Source organism: Musa acuminata, unplaced genomic scaffold, assembly GCF_036884655.1.
Source record: "Musa acuminata AAA Group cultivar baxijiao unplaced genomic scaffold, Cavendish_Baxijiao_AAA HiC_scaffold_1118, whole genome shotgun sequence".
NCBI classification, from domain to species: domain Eukaryota; kingdom Viridiplantae; phylum Streptophyta; class Magnoliopsida; order Zingiberales; family Musaceae; genus Musa; species Musa acuminata.
Genome location: NW_027021331.1, coordinates 369,011 through 386,462, shown reverse-complemented (window position 1 = coordinate 386,462; position 17,452 = coordinate 369,011). Strand labels below are relative to the sequence as shown.

The 17,452-nt window shown below is 37.8% G+C and overlaps 2 protein-coding genes across 2 annotated transcripts; both read left to right on the top strand.

Annotated features, from left to right (window-relative positions):
* The first annotated feature begins 4,414 nt into the window (after window positions 1-4,414).
* On the top strand, window positions 4,415-9,079 carry LOC135666647 (serine/threonine protein phosphatase 2A 59 kDa regulatory subunit B' gamma isoform-like). The gene is made up of 2 exons (XM_065178276.1): window positions 4,415-6,004; window positions 8,443-9,079. The coding sequence occupies exons 1-2, from the start codon at window positions 4,844-4,846 to the stop codon at window positions 8,848-8,850; spliced, it is 1,569 nt and encodes a 522-aa protein (XP_065034348.1). The 5' UTR covers window positions 4,415-4,843; the 3' UTR covers window positions 8,851-9,079.
* Window positions 9,080-9,812: 733 nt separating this feature from the next.
* LOC103998385 (mitogen-activated protein kinase kinase kinase NPK1-like) lies at window positions 9,813-17,209 on the top strand. Its single transcript, XM_065178275.1, has 17 exons — window positions 9,813-10,337; window positions 10,430-10,471; window positions 10,593-10,658; window positions 10,772-10,882; window positions 10,965-11,046; window positions 11,127-11,203; window positions 11,816-11,898; window positions 13,833-13,914; window positions 14,017-14,117; window positions 14,648-14,687; window positions 14,758-14,817; window positions 14,911-14,960; window positions 15,033-15,228; window positions 15,336-15,554; window positions 15,730-16,064; window positions 16,215-16,282; window positions 16,361-17,209. Exons 1-17 carry the CDS (start codon window positions 10,020-10,022, stop codon window positions 16,438-16,440), a joined length of 2,010 nt encoding a protein of 669 aa, XP_065034347.1. The 5' UTR covers window positions 9,813-10,019; the 3' UTR covers window positions 16,441-17,209.
* Window positions 17,210-17,452: the final 243 nt, after the last annotated feature.

Below are 17,452 nucleotides of genomic sequence, written 5' to 3'. Positions count from 1 at the left end.
AAAATTTTCAGATTATCAATTACTGATGCATGACGGTGACATCCCATAATTACTTTAACAAAATAATATACATATAAATGCATATGTACATCCAGCAAAAGTCAGTTGATATATCTTCACATGAATGCAATGAAATAATCAGCTTTGTCAATTCCCCATGGGTTGGCCCTACAAATGGAAGATACTTCTGAGCAACATACCAGATTGTAACTGCATTTATCTTAATTACTTTTCTAATATTTGATAAATTATATAGAAGAAAAATATCAGATATCAAAAATGATAATTGAACTCCATTGACTAGAAACTTATCGTTTTCATCCCATCGTTCTAGAATTACCAATAATAATCCATGAGATACGACTATATCAAGAGCATCCAGGACATAGCCAAATGTTATATGTCTTATAATATATAAATGACACTTTTATGGTGATAGGGAGATCAAGTTTTTTTTTCCAATACACTTAGAGTGCCCTAAAGAAGTGACAGATATGCTCAATAAAGCTATAACTAGTAACCATCCAACTAGATGGGCTTTGGTTCTTCTTTTCTTCAAATGTGCTACTCTAGGTTTACAAATAGATAGAATTGCAAAGATAAAATTAATAAATTATTAATGATAAATTAAAGCAAACTAATTATGAAATAAGTTTGCAAGAACCCATCTATGCTCAAATCAACATTCTTGAGACTAACTTTGGCATTTCTATGCGTATAGGGATTAGACTTGAGAATTCACTAAAGATGAATATAAATGTAGATCTTATAAACAACAACAACAATCATTAATTGATTAAAATTAAAATAAAATAGAACTGTTAATTTCAATAATAGGTCACTAAAAAGCCCGACAATAGAAAAAGGAGGTCAATAAGTGCACAAATTCATTATTACGTTATTTTTCAACGGGACCCAAAAAATAATGGAACCCTTTAAGATTGCAATATTCCTCAAGTATGATTTTCAAAAATCTGATGATTACTCCAATATTCATGCCATGCAACAAATCGTTTATGAATTGAGAAACTCAATAATAATACTATGTCCAAATTCATCTTTAGCTTCGTGAAAATCATGCTATGGAAATTCTACAACTAAGAAACAAATGTTGAAAGATGTTAGTTGAGGCAGAAATATATAATTTGGACAAGATATATTAAGCTAGAGGAGGAATGATATACAACCAAACTGGTAAGAATTTAGTAGATGACATTTATTTCTCTACATTTTTCTTCCCTCCAGGTTCACAACCAAACTTTATTGGTGTCATAAAGTCTTTGATAGCTAACTGAAACTAGAATAGTAAAGATCAAGCAAATCCATCCAAGATCAGCTTCTCAGTTCCAACTAGGAATTTAGGTTTTTTTTTTTAATCCATATATGTAATCAAACCATAAATCTAATAGAATTTACTAAACTATAAATTGGTCCATAAATATGAAATTCAAATAGTTATCACAATACTAAACTATCAAAGACGAATACTTGAGGGGAAAACTCTATGTGAGAACCGGAAAGATGTCATAACCCTAGAAAACTCCTTTGTTCGAACTGAGATGTTATCATAACGTTGGAACCCTCGACGACATTGAAACACTTGGTAGTACTGAAACACTGGAATATGATTTTTTCCTAATCGATGATGGAGAGGATGCGATGAGATATATCAAAGGTGACATTCGATTAACGAGTAACGGGTAAATGGAATCGGTTCAACTAAAATCGATTTCGTACCCACTTTAATCCTAAAGTGAACCCAACTAATTCTACAAGGATAAAATGATCTTTCTCAAAAGTTAGAATGTTGTATCAAAATTTTTGAAAATAGGAGTGTGAGGTGAGAATTTTAAAAAAATAAAGACTTTTTCTAGGAATTTATCTTAGATTAATTTGGCACCGTGAGAATAAGATTTGCACAAGGGAGTGTCCCCTATTTGTGCCACCTTTATTAATGTAGCTCAAAAGCATTCACGTACTGCATCCGAATAATTTGGCACCGTGGAAGATTAGGAATTGAATCGTGTTTTGCTGGAATGTTGGAGATTGGGGTGTGCAAAATTTCATTATGCGTGGATTTCCTCGAGGGTCTCGCCGGAAAGGTGAAAGGGTAAAGATGAGGGATTTAGGGATGGTAGATAGCATCACTACATCTTGTCAATTTCCCATCAACGACTACATGGTGAGGGAAGGATTGAATGTTCGAACACTGAGAAGCAATGTCTTAATATATCTTTCCAAGGCAGAATTAAGCTATTATATCGTTTGTCCGGTGTGTAGTTGCCTTAATTTGGATGCTACATTTCAGACTTCTCATTCTTGTTGAGACTAATTAGGTACCATATAGCTATTTGGGAACTATTTTTAAAGAGTCCTTCAGGACAATGAAATCTATATATTTCTTTCTGATGGAGGGTTTTTGCTGACTGTGAAGAAAAAGGGTGCGCTCTAAGTTATCTTTAATCATCAATAAAGTAACTCGGCAGAAATTGTGGAAGGCTCTGTTAGTTTTCTTGTCTCTTTGAAAATCTAGTGAGGAGGATGTCTTTGTTTCAGCCTCAATGAGTAACAGAGAAAATTACAGAAAATGTCGTCTGAGATAGAAACAAGGGAATCAGTCTCTCACCTACTTCAAAGTGACTATGAAGTATCAGGTTCTTACTGACCTCTGCATAGGTATCTCCTTTTGTCAACCTAAACTACTAGTACGGAAATCAGAAAACAATATTGTCACCTGAGAGAGAGCAAGCGAGTGAATCATTGGCCTCTTCCAACATCATCATCATCATCATCAAGTTTACAAGTCCCAAATATAGGTGTTTCAATGGCATGCTAAGAAATAGAGACTTTGTCATTCTTTTGTGATTTATCTTGAATAAATTATTCTCTTGCTAAGTAACTTGCACAAGTAGCAACAGAATTATGGTGATTCTATGCATTTTCGTGCTGATTTGATTGGTCTCTGTACAAGGCCTCTTCTGGTCAGACTGTTTGCACTTGAATAAGCCTAAACATGGATCACTAAATCTGAAGATGCAATACTGTCTGTAGTAGGAATCTTTTCATCTTTCTTTCGCTTTTGCTCAGAGCATCAAGGAGATGTTCTAAATTCATATCAATCACATGAGACGGAAGAAAGTTGTCCTGTCTTTACTTAAACCCTAAAGCCTACCCTCTAATTCCATTTACACACACATTTTTCATTGCTGTTGTTTTCATCTTCTCTTTGGCAGGAGGCTGTGAGACACCATAGTCTAGTTTTAAGACTCGGGAAGAGCACAAAGTGGATGATCTTGCCACGGCCCTGGCAATGAGACTGCTGCTACACCCTTTCTCAATTCAGCTGGCTGCCAGATGGGATTTGGATTGTTACACACTTCATTCTTGCCACAGATTAAGCAATTAATTTGAGTAAATATTTTGATGCATCAAGTCCTGTTGCGGCAAGAACTTAATAATATAATATTTTCACTAATTCAGTTCTGGTTCAGAAAATTTTCTTCTGAGCACACAGTAATTTTCACTGCCAGGAGTATCACTGATGATAGGCCAGCTATACTGCAACAACAATAGTAATAAGTTCTAATTCCTCCCTAATTATTTGGGATCAACTATATATATATATATATATATATATATATATATTATCGTTGAGTCTTGTACAAGTAATATCTTTGATTACATTAAGTGAACTCAATCTTTTATTTACATTTTTAAGTGAAGTCTTCTTAGATTTCTCTTTTTACGTCTCTTTAGTATATGTTCTTATTATTTTGAATAATTCTTACTTATTATATACTCAATTGGAGTTACACTTAATTGTTTATCAATGAAAATATGTTTTTTAATAACTTTATGCATTCACCTTAATATTTTTTATTTTGGTGATGTAAATTTTTTATTTATAATATTTTTTAATCGTCCAATAATTGAATTCATAAAATACTGACGGTCTAATAATTATTTTATAATTTTTAAAAATAAATAGGTTTACTTTTAATCACTTAATTTTTATTTTATAAATAAAATCTTCATTAATATTTTCATCGTTTAAGATTTTTAAAACGTTTAAATATTAAAATATATTAAATTTACATTTTATATATTCAATCTTAATCTTAACTAATTCAAAATTTTTAGTTTTATAATTATGTGAAGGTGTCATCTAGTTTAATCGATAGATTTATATTCAAATTAAGTGTGACGGAATCGTTTCTTACGAACCAACCCAATGGAAATATATGATATTAAACAGACTTATCACAATTTAACTGTACTAATAACTGATCCGCAACACCAAACGTCCTTTTCACGTCAAGTCCGGCCCATAAGTTTCCTGCTCAGCTACTTCGCACGTGCAACCGAACCGGAGAACGGGGTGGTTGTCTTCTTCTCCCTCGCATGCTTTGGTTTGCATCCCTCGCCCCCGTCCGCACGTGTCAACCCACCTTTCCCGTACTCGGCCGCAGCCGCCCCTTGTCCCTGCTCCCCAGACCCTCTCTCTCTCTCTCTCTCTCTCTCTCTCGCTCGCTCGCTCCATTTACTTGACAATAGCACTGGTCTGCCCGCCTGCTTCCGTTTCTCTGCCACCAACTGCTATTATTAGTTGCCTAAACAACCCTGTCTGCACGACTAGAAAAGAAGACGGACTACCAGCCAAGTGTGTTTTGAATTGGGAAGTAGCAACTGCAATACTTCTCCTCCGCCCCAACTCCTCCTATATCACCTCCATTTCCTCTCCCCTCCACCCACCGATTTCATTTTCTTTATTAGGGTTTTGTCTTCCTCCTTTCTTGCTTTCTTTCGGTTTCTTGGGGCCGGAATTTTTACAAGAAAGGATAATATGATCAAGCAGATCCTCAACAAGCTGCCCCGCAAACCCTCCTCCAAATCCTCCGCCGCTGCCGCCGACCCCTCCCTCACCTCGTCGTCCGCGAGAGCATCCTCGAATCCTGCCAAGAAATTTCCCGGAACGCAACCCGCCGACGCGGTCGGCAACGGCCACGCCGCAGACGCCGACTCCTTCGCCCTCTCCCTCCTCGCCTACGAGCCGCTCCCCAGCTTCCGCGACGTCCCGAGCTCCGAGAAGCCCGGCCTCTTCCTCAAGAAGCTGGCCATGTGCTGCGTCGTCCTCGACTTCGGCGACCCCGACCGGAACCTCAGGGAGAAGGAAGTGAAGCGGCAGACGCTGCTGGAGCTCGTGGACTACGTCGTCTCCGGCGGCGCCAAGTTCAGCGAGGCCGCCATGCAGGAGGCCACGCGGATGTTGGCCGCCAACCTGTTTCGCGCCTTACCGTCGTCTAACGTGGAGCGCCACCGCAGCCCCGACGGGTTCGACGGCGAGGAGGAGGAGCCCGAGATGGAGCCCGCCTGGCCCCACCTTCAGGTCGTCTACGAGTTCCTGCTGCGCTTCGTGACGTCGCCGGACACCCACGCGAAGCTCGCCAAGCGCTACATCGATCACTCCTTCGTGCTGCAGCTGCTCGACCTGTTCGACTCCGAGGACCAGAGGGAGAGGGAGTATCTCAAGACCATACTCCACAGGGTGTATGGCAAATTCATGGTACACCGACCCTTTATCAGGAAGGTCATCAACAACATCTTCTACCAGTTCATCTTTGAGTCCGAGAAGCACAATGGGATTGCCGAGCTGCTGGAGATCTTAGGGAGCATCATAAACGGGTTTGCTTTGCCGCTGAAGGAAGAGCACAAGCTGTTCCTGGTTCGTGTTCTGATACCGCTTCATAAGCCCAAGTGCGTCGTTCTATACCACCAGCAGCTGTCATACTGTATCACACAGTTTGTGGAGAAGGACTATAAGCTGGCAGATACGGTGATCAGAGGATTGTTGAAGTACTGGCCAATAACAAATAGCTCGAAAGAGGTCATGTTTCTTGGTGAACTCGAGGAGGTGTTGGAGTTGACGCAGGTGGCAGAGTTTCAGAGGTGCATGGTGCCCTTGTTCCGACAGATTGGACGCTGTTTAAACAGCTCACATTTCCAGGTACTCCATTTTTGTTGTGATAATTGGTTCCGCTGACTATCTCTGAAACCATAGATACTTATGCTCCAAATAACGGTTGCGTTTTTGGTGTGCTCATTCTTAGAGCCAAGAAGTCTGATGAGTTAACATCATGCAAATTAATATTTCTCTGAATTTGCATTGGTGTACATTGCTTTTGGACAGAGCAATGCTCAAGACTTAATTGTAAAATGTGATTAACCTCGATTAAAATTGATGTGGTTTCAACCATTAAATATTGCAAAGTGAAAATAGAACCCTGGAGCGAGATCTATGGTGAGAGATTCATTCTTCCTGGAAAGCCAAGGATTTCAAAGCCATTTATCTCAAATAGATTGGAAAATAGGGACTTTTTTAGAACACCATACACCAAGAGTAATTAATGTGTTGAGGGGAAAAAAGGCCATGAAAAGCCAACTGCATCATGAAGAGTGGAGAGAGGAAAAAAAAAAAGGAAATTTTATAAAACAAAAAGGGGTTCATGATTTGTAGTTCATTTGCACTAAGAGGGATCTAAACTTTGCATAAGTATCTGTTAAGAGCATGTGCTAGGATGTTGCAATCTTATTTCATAACATGAATATACCTGTTCATGCTATAATGGTAGATACACTGTTTTAGTAAGGTTAGTGCTATTCCTATAACAAATTTTACTCCGTGATACCCTCTAAACATGATATTTGGTTTAAACTATTGCAGTGATGCTGATAAATTATCTGCTACTGCCGACATTGGAATATAGTGTCAAAGTTGTTAACTGGTTTACTGGTGCTATATGTGGAGGTTCTGTATAATGAAATGATATATGAAAAAATGATGGTTGAATTAGGATAATGGATTGATAATTTGCATTTGCTTTAATTAGTCAAATCAAGTGTCTTTTGTGGGGGTAATGCTGCATATGTTGACCCTCTGCAGGCCTTACATTGGCAAGAGTGTCATGCGCTAGGCATACTCTTCTACTGAAAGAGATGGAATTGACTCAAACATAGATAACACTGACAAACCTATTAAGTTAAGGAATTGGATTATCATATGTGAAAACCCTTGGAGGTGAGAAATCCTTGGGATGTTTAGATTGCTAAAAGATCTGTCAGATTTAAGAGATTATGGTTTCTGAAATATGCCACAATGCAGAGAATGAGTGGTCAAAGAGAGTCTGAGATCATTTGCCTGATGGCAATCTTTATTTTCTGTCAAGGAGAGTCTGAGATCATTTACCTGAGATCTTTATTTTCTGTCGAGGATGACAATCACACTTGTGGACCCAGAATAAAACATATTACGAATTTCTAAATTCTAAAAGCTATTCAATTAGCTTTAGTTATGAATATTTTGATCCTTGATTCCATCATTGACTGTAGTTAGAAGTTTGGAAAGTTACAGTTTACAGAAGTGTTATTCTTGAGTTTCTTTATTATCTTGCTCCACAGTTAACCTACATTTCTCCCTGGATTCAAGGAATTAAATTACGAGAACATGATTTTGCAACAAATTACTTTCTGTTACTTACTTCCCTTCCTACCATTTGGTACTATCAGCAGCCTTCAATTCTTTGTTTCAAAGTAAATCCTTCCTGTTTAAAGTTTGAACTACGGGCAGTAGATCGACCGGATTATACTAAAAGTGTATTGGATATGATGTTGAATAGGAAATATGTTGAAAATTGGAAACGACTGCCACTCTTCTGGCAATCTTGAAGTTGGGAAATTCTTTTTCATTGTTTATATTTTGGGTGTTATGCTAGTGCCATACAATAATAAAAACAACAATAAAGTTCTAAGCCCCTACTCTTTAGGCCGGCTACATGGATATTTTTATCAATATTGAAATCTACGAAAGGTCATATGTCTAGTTAAGTTGAATATTTAAATATTTATTTATAGTTTTTATTAAAGTCTTTTTAGGAATTCCGTTACCTCTCCTTGCATCACTAACACTAATCAGTTTACCTCTTCTAACTATGTAGGTCTCCAGAGCATATGTTCATTCTCTCTTACGCTAGTGCTATATTGGAATAAATTCTGGTTTCAACTTTTTTTTTTTTTTGGCAGTTTTAAGTTCTTTGCTATTTTTCATTCTTAGTTATACACTAGTTAATTACCAAATTGATTTCGATATTCATGCACGTTCCTACTTTCACAATCAAATTCAGCATTCAACAAACAGAGAACATAGATGTTTCTGTGATAAGTTGTGATCATTATCTCTATTCCACAGCATGCCATCTTGATGAAGTTGAAATATATACTCTTAGGGCCCAGATAAATTAGGGTTGCTGTAATCAATTCTGCATTTTGAACCCTCTATAAAGGTGTAACTTGCATCCAGTAGAAAATTTAGGGGAATAAGCATTTTTGTTATATGCTGGCAATATTCCTGGTAGATTAAGAATTATATTAAACTGTCCCTTGGTTCAGGTAGCAGAGCGAGCTTTGTTCCTATGGAACAATGATCACATAAGAAACTTGATCATCCAGAACCGGAAGGTCGTACTGCCTATTATCTTCCCATCATTGGAGAGGAATAACAGGAGCCACTGGAACCAGGCTGTTCAAAGCCTAACTCTGAATGTGAGGAAACTGTTGTTGGATGCAGACCAAGAGCTTTTCAACGAGTGCTTGCTTAAATTTGAACAAGATGACACAAAGGAGAAGGCAGCACAGGAGAAGAGAGAACTGACATGGAAGCGCTTAGAAGAAGTTGCAGCAACGAGAGCGATCAGTAATGAAGCTGTGCTGGTTTCTCGAATCGTCTCTTCCCTCCGCATTGCTGCACCAAGCCCTCTTGCAACCGCCTCTGCAGTATCGCCAGTAACTGGTAATTAACTTGAAAAGAGTACGTTGGGGTGACATTCTGAGGCTTGGTAGAAGATTAGGTCGTGATGATTAGTCCTCTTTAGAGTAAGAAGATGTGCATAATCAGAAGTTATTATAGGGACTGAACATTCATGCGAAGTAATTATAGTCATATTCTATTTGTTTCAGGAACGACTGCTGCTGCTTTGAATGTTACATATAGATTCATTAACATTAGTGGCAGAATCATTTTAGGTAATGTGTTTATTTGCTGGATCGATAACGATTTCTCACAGGGCTGGACAGAGGGTTTCTTTTCTCGTCTTCTCTCCCGCGCGAGGATGATGACCAACTGGACGGAGATCTCATCGTCCGCATGCCCTCGCACAGATCTCAAAGGTGAGATCAAATCCAAAAATTAATTGACGGCCAAGGTTCTGATGTCACATATCCCCCTCCACTCCAAACTCGTTTAATCGCCCTGTCGTGAAAATTAATTGATGTCCCCAGGCTTTCAATTTCTAAATAAGCTCCATAAACTTTAAACATTTTTTAATAAATAAATATGTAGTGTTCTTTGCCTCGTTTAAGAACTATAGATTACCCATCCTCCTGAAAATTCGCATATAGATTCTCAGACCAATAGTGGTGAAAATATCCCCTTTTTTTTTTTCTTTCTTTCTTTTAGAAAAAAGGAACAATTATTGAACATAGTGAAAATCCACAAGAGAAGTTAGAGCTAACTGGAGGCCCAAGCTTTCAATTAGGACAATATTATTAAAGGGACTTGGTATAATTTGTGAATATAATTAAATAAATATATGCTCACAAATAATTCTATAGGGCAAAATCATTTAAAAAAATAAAAGAAAACGATTCCATTGCTAAACCTGTATCCATGTAACGGCTATGAGGGGCATTTTGGTACCTAAAAATCACATCGCATTTGAAAAAGGTCGACCCCAAAAATTCGCCCCACTAACAAAGCCGCTCCTAACTGCTCTCTTCCTCTGCCCACTGCCGTTGCCGAGCACAGCAGCGTATTCTTCGATTCCCGTCTCGTCGCCTCTCTCGCTTCTCTTAGAATCTCCATCTCTGTCCGCTCCTCTCCTCAGATGAGATCCAAAGCACGGCCCTGAGATCCATCAGCACAAGCAGCATCCAGGTGCGGTCGTAGAAGAGCCGCGGCAGAAGCGAAGATGCAAGGCCTCTTCGGATCGGTGCGTAGATCCCTCGTGTTCCATCCGAGCCCTGATCGGATCGAGGACGGCGGCGGCGGGGGCAGAAGGATCGCGGAAAGGATTGGATCTTGCCTTAGGAAGTCCAGGATCGGGCTGGGTCTAGGGTTCGGAGGGTCCACTCCCAAACTCCCTCCGCCGGTGCCGCCGCACCGGGTTCCGGCGGACGATATCCCCCCCATTCGTTGGCGAAAGGGTGAACTCATCGGTTGCGGTGCCTTCGGCCATGTCTACATGGGTATGAATCTCGATTCGGGGGAGCTTCTTGCGGTGAAGCAGGTAGGCGCTCGTTAATTCCTGTTGTCATGCCTAGAAACTTTGATTTCGTTCATTTGGCGATCGTCTTGATCCATGGGCGTGTTCGTGTGCAGGTCTTGATGGGGACTAGCGGTGCTTCCAAGGAGAAAGCTCAAGTTACGATTTTTCCATATCATTCCCTTTTCGTCTGGTTAAAACCCATTTTCCCATTTCAGAAAGCATTGACTCTGTTGTTGACGATTCTTTTATTTCTTGTTTATCCTAACTTGGTGTTAGGCTCATATAAAGGAGCTTGAGGAAGAAGTAAATCTTCTTAGAAACCTATCTCATCCAAATATTGTGGTGAGTGACTTTGTTTAGGTTATTTGATGTCAACCCAGTCCTTTTTTGATGAAGTTACTTGCTTCGTATTGTTCATTTAGGTGTACCTTTTGATCTTGTCCGGTTTGTAACAGAGATATCTGGGAACAGCTAGGGAAGACGAGACCTTAAACATTTTGCTGGAGTTTGTCCCAGGTGGATCCATCTCGTCATTACTTGGAAAATTTGGGTCCTTCCCAGAGGCTGTAAGTAACTCTGTTTTTTATACTGGTCAGGGGAATGATACAAATGCTGATGCTTGCTAACATTGTCCCCTTTTTGAAACAGGTTATAAGAATGTATACCAAGCAGCTCTTGCAGGGGCTCGAGTATCTTCATCAAAATGGAATCATACACAGGGACATTAAGGAATGGCATTTTTCTTGACTTTTGGCTCGAATGCTTTGTTTAACTTTTCGTCTGAAAGTAGTTAAATCTTACCAATTCAGGGTGCAAACATTCTCGTGGATAACAAGGGTTGCATAAAACTAGCAGATTTTGGGGCATCTAAGCAAGTTGCAAAGCTGGTATGAAAGAAAAACAGAGAACTTCTTTGTGATACTCTTTATTAAAGTCGTTCTGCCAAATACAATGCTCTATGTGCTCGTTCTTTGTTCAAACCAACACATTTCTAAACTCATCAAACTTCTACTCTTGGATATGCATTGTAGTGAACCAGTAAATAGACTTCCAAATGATTTATATTATTCTATCATGCTCATAACCAATAGTATATGTTTTAACAGCTGGTAATCAGATTATGTGTCAAGGATTTTTATAATGCATCTTGACGTGATCAGTTAATGTCAGTCATTTTAGGCTTTTCTTTCCTACAATTGCAACTTAAATAAGTGTTTAATCTTTTCTTTTTTTTTTCACTTTTTCACATCTCTTTCGTTTTGCCTCTTATATTCTTCTTTAGTACATCCTTTACCTACAAGATATGAACCTATCAGGCAAATACCCGCTTACCGAGTTTGTGAAATAGCCTTAAAATTTTCACAATTAGTTTGCACTAGATAAACTCTGTTCCAGCACAGGAGAAGTATTTAGTCACACTAAGTTCTTCTCATATTCTTTTCTGTCGTGAGACCTTATTTCCATTTCACTGTTTACTTATGAGCATAAAATTTTGTTAGGCAACTATGAATGCAGCCAAGTCAATGAAGGGTACTCCATACTGGATGGCACCAGAAGTAATTCTTCAGACTGGGCATAGCTTGTAAGCATAAAATTTTTCCACCTTATTCTTTTTAGCATCAGTAGATATCTAGATGTACATTCCTTTTCCTTTTTCACTTCATTGCATGAAGAATTTTGGCTTTTCCAGAACATTTTGGCTTCTCCATTTTTTTTTCCTTTTCCTAGCTCTGAAGAAATTAACAAAACCTGTTTCCTCTTTAATTTGTGTAGATGATTAGATATATGCTGGACGGTAATAGTTTTTGCTGAGCTTATCTTGTACATTGTTTTGAGAAATATTTAAATAAACATTATTACTGAAGTTATTTCATCGGTTGCTGTAAACAGAGTTTACACATTTAAGTAGATAACTTAATTCAATATTTGCATTATATGAGTGTAAAATAAGGACATGAAATACATATAACTAACTTTACTTCATGAGAATCCATATCTTTAGATATTGGAGATAATGCCTTAATGATCGTGTTTCCCCTTTCTGCATGAGTTTGATTATTTTGGCAGAGATTGCTCTTTTGTTTGAATGTTCTCTCTGAAACTTGTTTAGATGTGAATATCATATTTGATTTTATTTTTTAATAATAAATATCAAATAATTCAGGATGCAAATATCATTTTTCTCTCTTCTATAATCTGAAATGGATACTAATGAATACCAGCACCATGCAACTAAATTTTATGGCATTGGTGATCTAAGTACAGGGTGGGAAATGACATTCTTTTCACAATCCTAGTGCTACAACAACAATAACAACAACTATTCATAATGTCTCAACTGTTTGGGTTGTCTACATGGATCTTTTGCTGCCATTGTGTAAGTCTGTATAATCCTGTACATATAAGGCAAATATGGAAAGCATATTGGCCAGAACAAGTCTATATTTATCATTAACTATCAGCAGAGCTATCTGGTTCTGTTGCAAAAAACAGGATGATCGTAGAACAACTGTGTAATAATAACAAATGAATGTATGCCAATGAGTTTCTGAAACCAACCTACATAGCTGAGCCACAATATTCTCATGTTTGGCATCTGTTTATGCCTTGAAACCAACCTGTATAGCATGTAAAGTAGTTTCGCGAAGTTGCTTGTACAGTAGTAATGGATTTCATTATATCCATGTTTGGGATCATTATTCTTCATATTAGATGAGCATTTGGGTTTGTCATGGTTATAACCTGATTAAATGAGACATTTTAGAACAGGCATAATTATGGCAAAGTAGTTAGATTTGTATTTTGGAAGGGGTGTTTGTATTTTAAGCTTCTCTTTTCTGTTTTCTTGCATTATTGCTTAAAAGATTATACTACTAACTATTTTGGTACATATTATACACAGTTACGCATTAATTTTTTGCTATCTAATTTCCTCCTGCAATTTTTCTGGTAGAAGGCCTGCTTGGTTCTTGCATTTCTTCTGCATATTGGTTCTCTACCAATCTGTCCTTAAATGGACATTAACCTTAAAATTGTTGTCAATTCTATATTCAGTCAGTGTACTGCTAGTAATTCCAGAAGCACAGTTTTGATCTTGCATGATAGGACTAAATTTTGTTTTTATCTATTATTTTCCTAATTCTCTTTTGCTAGCAGGTTCTTTTTGTAACATCAAAAGATGCTAGTTGATTTTGTTGGGCAAAATTGAGCTGCCAACTGCAATATGAAACTAGTGTGAACTTCATTTTAATTGGTCTAACAGATTACTAAAGCTTGAAGCCACAAATTATATTAATAACTAATTCATGATTTTTATTCCTATTCCTGTACTTTTTTATAATTTTCTCTGCCTTTTCAGATGTAATTGCAAGCATGTGTTTTCTAGGGATATGATCCCATTTACCAACATGAACAGCATTGTGATTGCTAATTTGAACTTCCGTTACTCTTTTCCCTATAATGATGCACTTGTGCTTGGATTAGATATAATTTCTGAAAGATTATCAACTTTCTCAGCTCAGCTGATATATGGAGTGTTGGTTGCACTGTCATAGAGATGGCTACAGGTAAGCCTCCCTGGAGTCAGCAATATCAAGAGGTACGCTTTTCCCACTGTCCTGATGAAATTTGATTGGGTGCATAAACTGCCCAATTATACCTTTACCATTCCTTCTCTGGTAAAAACTGAATTATGATCCAGGTTGCTGCTCTTTTCCACATTGGAACAACCAAATCGCATCCTCCTATACCAGAACATCTTTCTTTGGAGGCAAAGGATTTTCTTTTGAAATGCTTACAGAAGTACGCTCTTTCTTTTTGCATTCTTGATGGTTTGGCATTTTTATTCCATTTATTTTCTGGAGTTATTCTTCAAAGTTATTTTCTTGATGCTGCTCCAGGGGAAATTGGTCAACCAGACTAATTTGTGCATAATTAGACTCTTCTCTGTTAATGCCTGTCGAATACCAGATGGAAACAAAGTTAATTTTGGTTCATAGTGAACTTGTTGCAAAAACCAAGGATCTCCACAGGCTGCCATGTGAAGACTGCAAAATTCTCATTACATTAATTGTGTGCTAATAATTTGTTAAAGCTGCAAAAATATAAATATTAAAAAAATTCAAAGAAAAAGAGTGACATGAAAACTATTTTCAAGTACATTTACTGGATTAACAAGCTACTAGTATTGACAATTGGGCATGTGAATGCCTTAAAAATATACATCTTTTTCAAGACTCCTAGCTCGTGCATTTTTCTTCTTTGCTTGGTTTTTTTACTTCTCTTGTGCTCCTTGCCAGATTTCTGGGAGTCTAACATGTAATTTTTTACAGGGAACCAAATCTGAGGCCCACTTCATCTGATTTGCTCCAGGTACTGTTGATCCTGAAGTTATCATTTGTTATCACATATGTTATTTACTTCTATTAAAACTTTCATGCAGCATGCTTTTGTTACCAAGGAATTTCAGGATATGCATCCAATACACCACTCTGCACTTGCGGTTAGTTCACTCCATGTGGAAGCTAGTCATCTTAAAAAGTTCATGTCCTACCGCTTTTACAATATTTCTTCCCTGACACACTTGCCATATCAGGAATCCACAAAAGATGCAGCCCTGCCATCGAAATTGTACATGAAAAGCATGTAAGCAAGCACTAATTTCTTTTAGACTACCAGTTAATTTCAATATTTGACTTTGGAGAGGCTCTATTGCAGCAATACTCTAGTGGTTGACAACAGAACTTGTTGTGAGGGATTGGACATAGGTGGCTGTGGTAGTGGTAGCAGCAGCGGAAGATGCTCTACTTTCTTTCGTGGAAAGCTATCTTCTGTGAGACCAATATGGGACATGAGTACTAGTAGTGATATGTGCCGGTTGGACGATAAAGATGATTTTCCAGTTGTTGGATCAGTAAGTCGCAATTTAGAGTCATGTGAGAGATATTATAAAATGCTTACATATAATTAAGATAGTATCTATTGGTATTTGTTGGTAACTTTGGTGCTTTGATTCTCCAGAGTTTCAACCCAATATCTGAGCCCTTTGATGACTGGTCAAATGAGTTTGATATCAATTTAAAGCACAAAAAAATGGACTTCAATGACTTAAGTGAATCTTTCATCGATGTTTCATGCACTAGAAAAGGGGAAAAGGATTTTACATTTCCTTGCAAGTTAGTTCCTGAAGATGATGATGAAGTTACAGAGTCAAAAATAAGAGCTTTTCTGGATGAGAAGGTAGACACTTAGTAACCTGTTTATTTCTCTTGCATTCTCTTTTCTTTTGTGGATAATAGATTTAAAGTTAATCTTGATTTTCCATCTTCTTGGTCTCATTTGGTCATGAAAATGGCTTCACATGTCTTACTTGATGAGATTTATAATCGAGAACATTTTCTTTTCACGAGGACAGGCCCTTGATCTGAAGAAGTTGCAGACACCTCTCTTCCAGGAGTTCATTAATAGCCTAAATAACAACAATGAGACATGTGCTGGAAAGAAAAGTGAGGAAAATATGACCAAAAATTTAAAATTTCCTCCCAAGATCAAGACTTCACCCAACAAGAATATAAGCGGGAAGACTGTTCCACTTGTTGGCACAGCTAATAGGGTGAGTCCTGAAAATTGCAGCAGACGAGTCTCAAATAGTGGGGAAGAGAATGATCAAGTCCTAAGAGAAATTTCACCTAAGTTTAATGAAAGGGGAGGTCTTCTTCAAGATGCTCAACAGGAACCAAATTGCCCAAGGTTTGATAAAGACACTTCTGTTGAAAATTATCTCATATGTGTTGCCTTCTGTTAAGAATTCTGAATTAGATGGTCTAAAATTAGCTGTTTAGCACTAGATTGACTTCCTAGGCTACCAAATTCCTAAAATGAGAAGCATGTTCTCAACAGTGACAAATTTTCGGAGAGACGGAGGAAATGGAAAGAAGAGCTGGATCAAGAACTTGAGAGGGAAAGAGGTACTTTATATGATCCCCATCTTTATTATCTGGATTTATTTGGCATTATAAGTGGACCATTACCCTTTTTTCTTGCAGAGATGATGAGGCAAGCAGGTTATGGGAGAATATCTTCCCCAAAGAATGGATGGTTAAATCAAAAGAGAGACCGAATATGATTTACCTTCTTCAGGCAAAAGAAGTACACAATCTAGTGTCTGGAGCATACCTTATTTTTTCTTTCTCAATTTGGATGGCAGTCGAAATATCAGTTCTTACGGATGTTGCCTGTTTGGTGTTCATATGCTGTTTGAGATTTGCAATCTCTCTAGCTAGCATATGTCAAGAGAAGGGACCCGAATATGATTTACCTCCAGGCAAATGAGTGTACACAATCTACTGTCTGGAGCATACCTTGTATTTTCTTTCTCAATTTGGATGGCAGTCGAAATATCAGTTCTTATGGATGTTGCCTGTTAGGTGTTCAAATGCTGTTTGAGATTTGCAGTCTCTCTTGCTAGCATATGCTGAGAGAAGGGACCAATATGATTTACCTCCTTCAGGCTGATGACAGCCGAAATCTCACAGATGTTGCCTGTTATTTGTTCATATGCTGTTTGAGATTTGCACTCTCTCTAGCTAGCATATACTGAGAGAAGGGACCACCCGACAGTCTTAAGCATAAGAAGATTTCAGAGCCACCTTCAGCAATTAGGGCTATAGATGGCTGGAAATTAAATGCTGTAAAATGTTGCCTTGTGTTCACCATCGGGTGTAAGATTTTGGTTAAGAAGATTTGTTGATGCAAGGACCATTAAATGCTGTAAAATGTTTATGTTTTTGGCCTCTCCCGTGCATATGCTTGTTTTCAAGTCAAGATAGAATCAGTCTGAATATTACTGGACAAATGTAACATTTCTTTGTAATAAACACCAGATTCTTACTGTATATGTATATATATTTTGTGAAAGACCACTACTAGATATTTTGTTCCAAAACCTCTTGGAAGAAGTTTGGTTGAAGGAATTATTTACCATCTGTATGGGTGATTTTCATTAAGATTGCAGATGTAATGGGGGGGGGGGAGATTGAAATAAAATATGTTGTTTATGAGAAGACATCTTGATCATCATCCGGGCACTCTCAATCATGGTTTTTCATTTTGCATACTGGATCTGTGCTGGTCCTCGA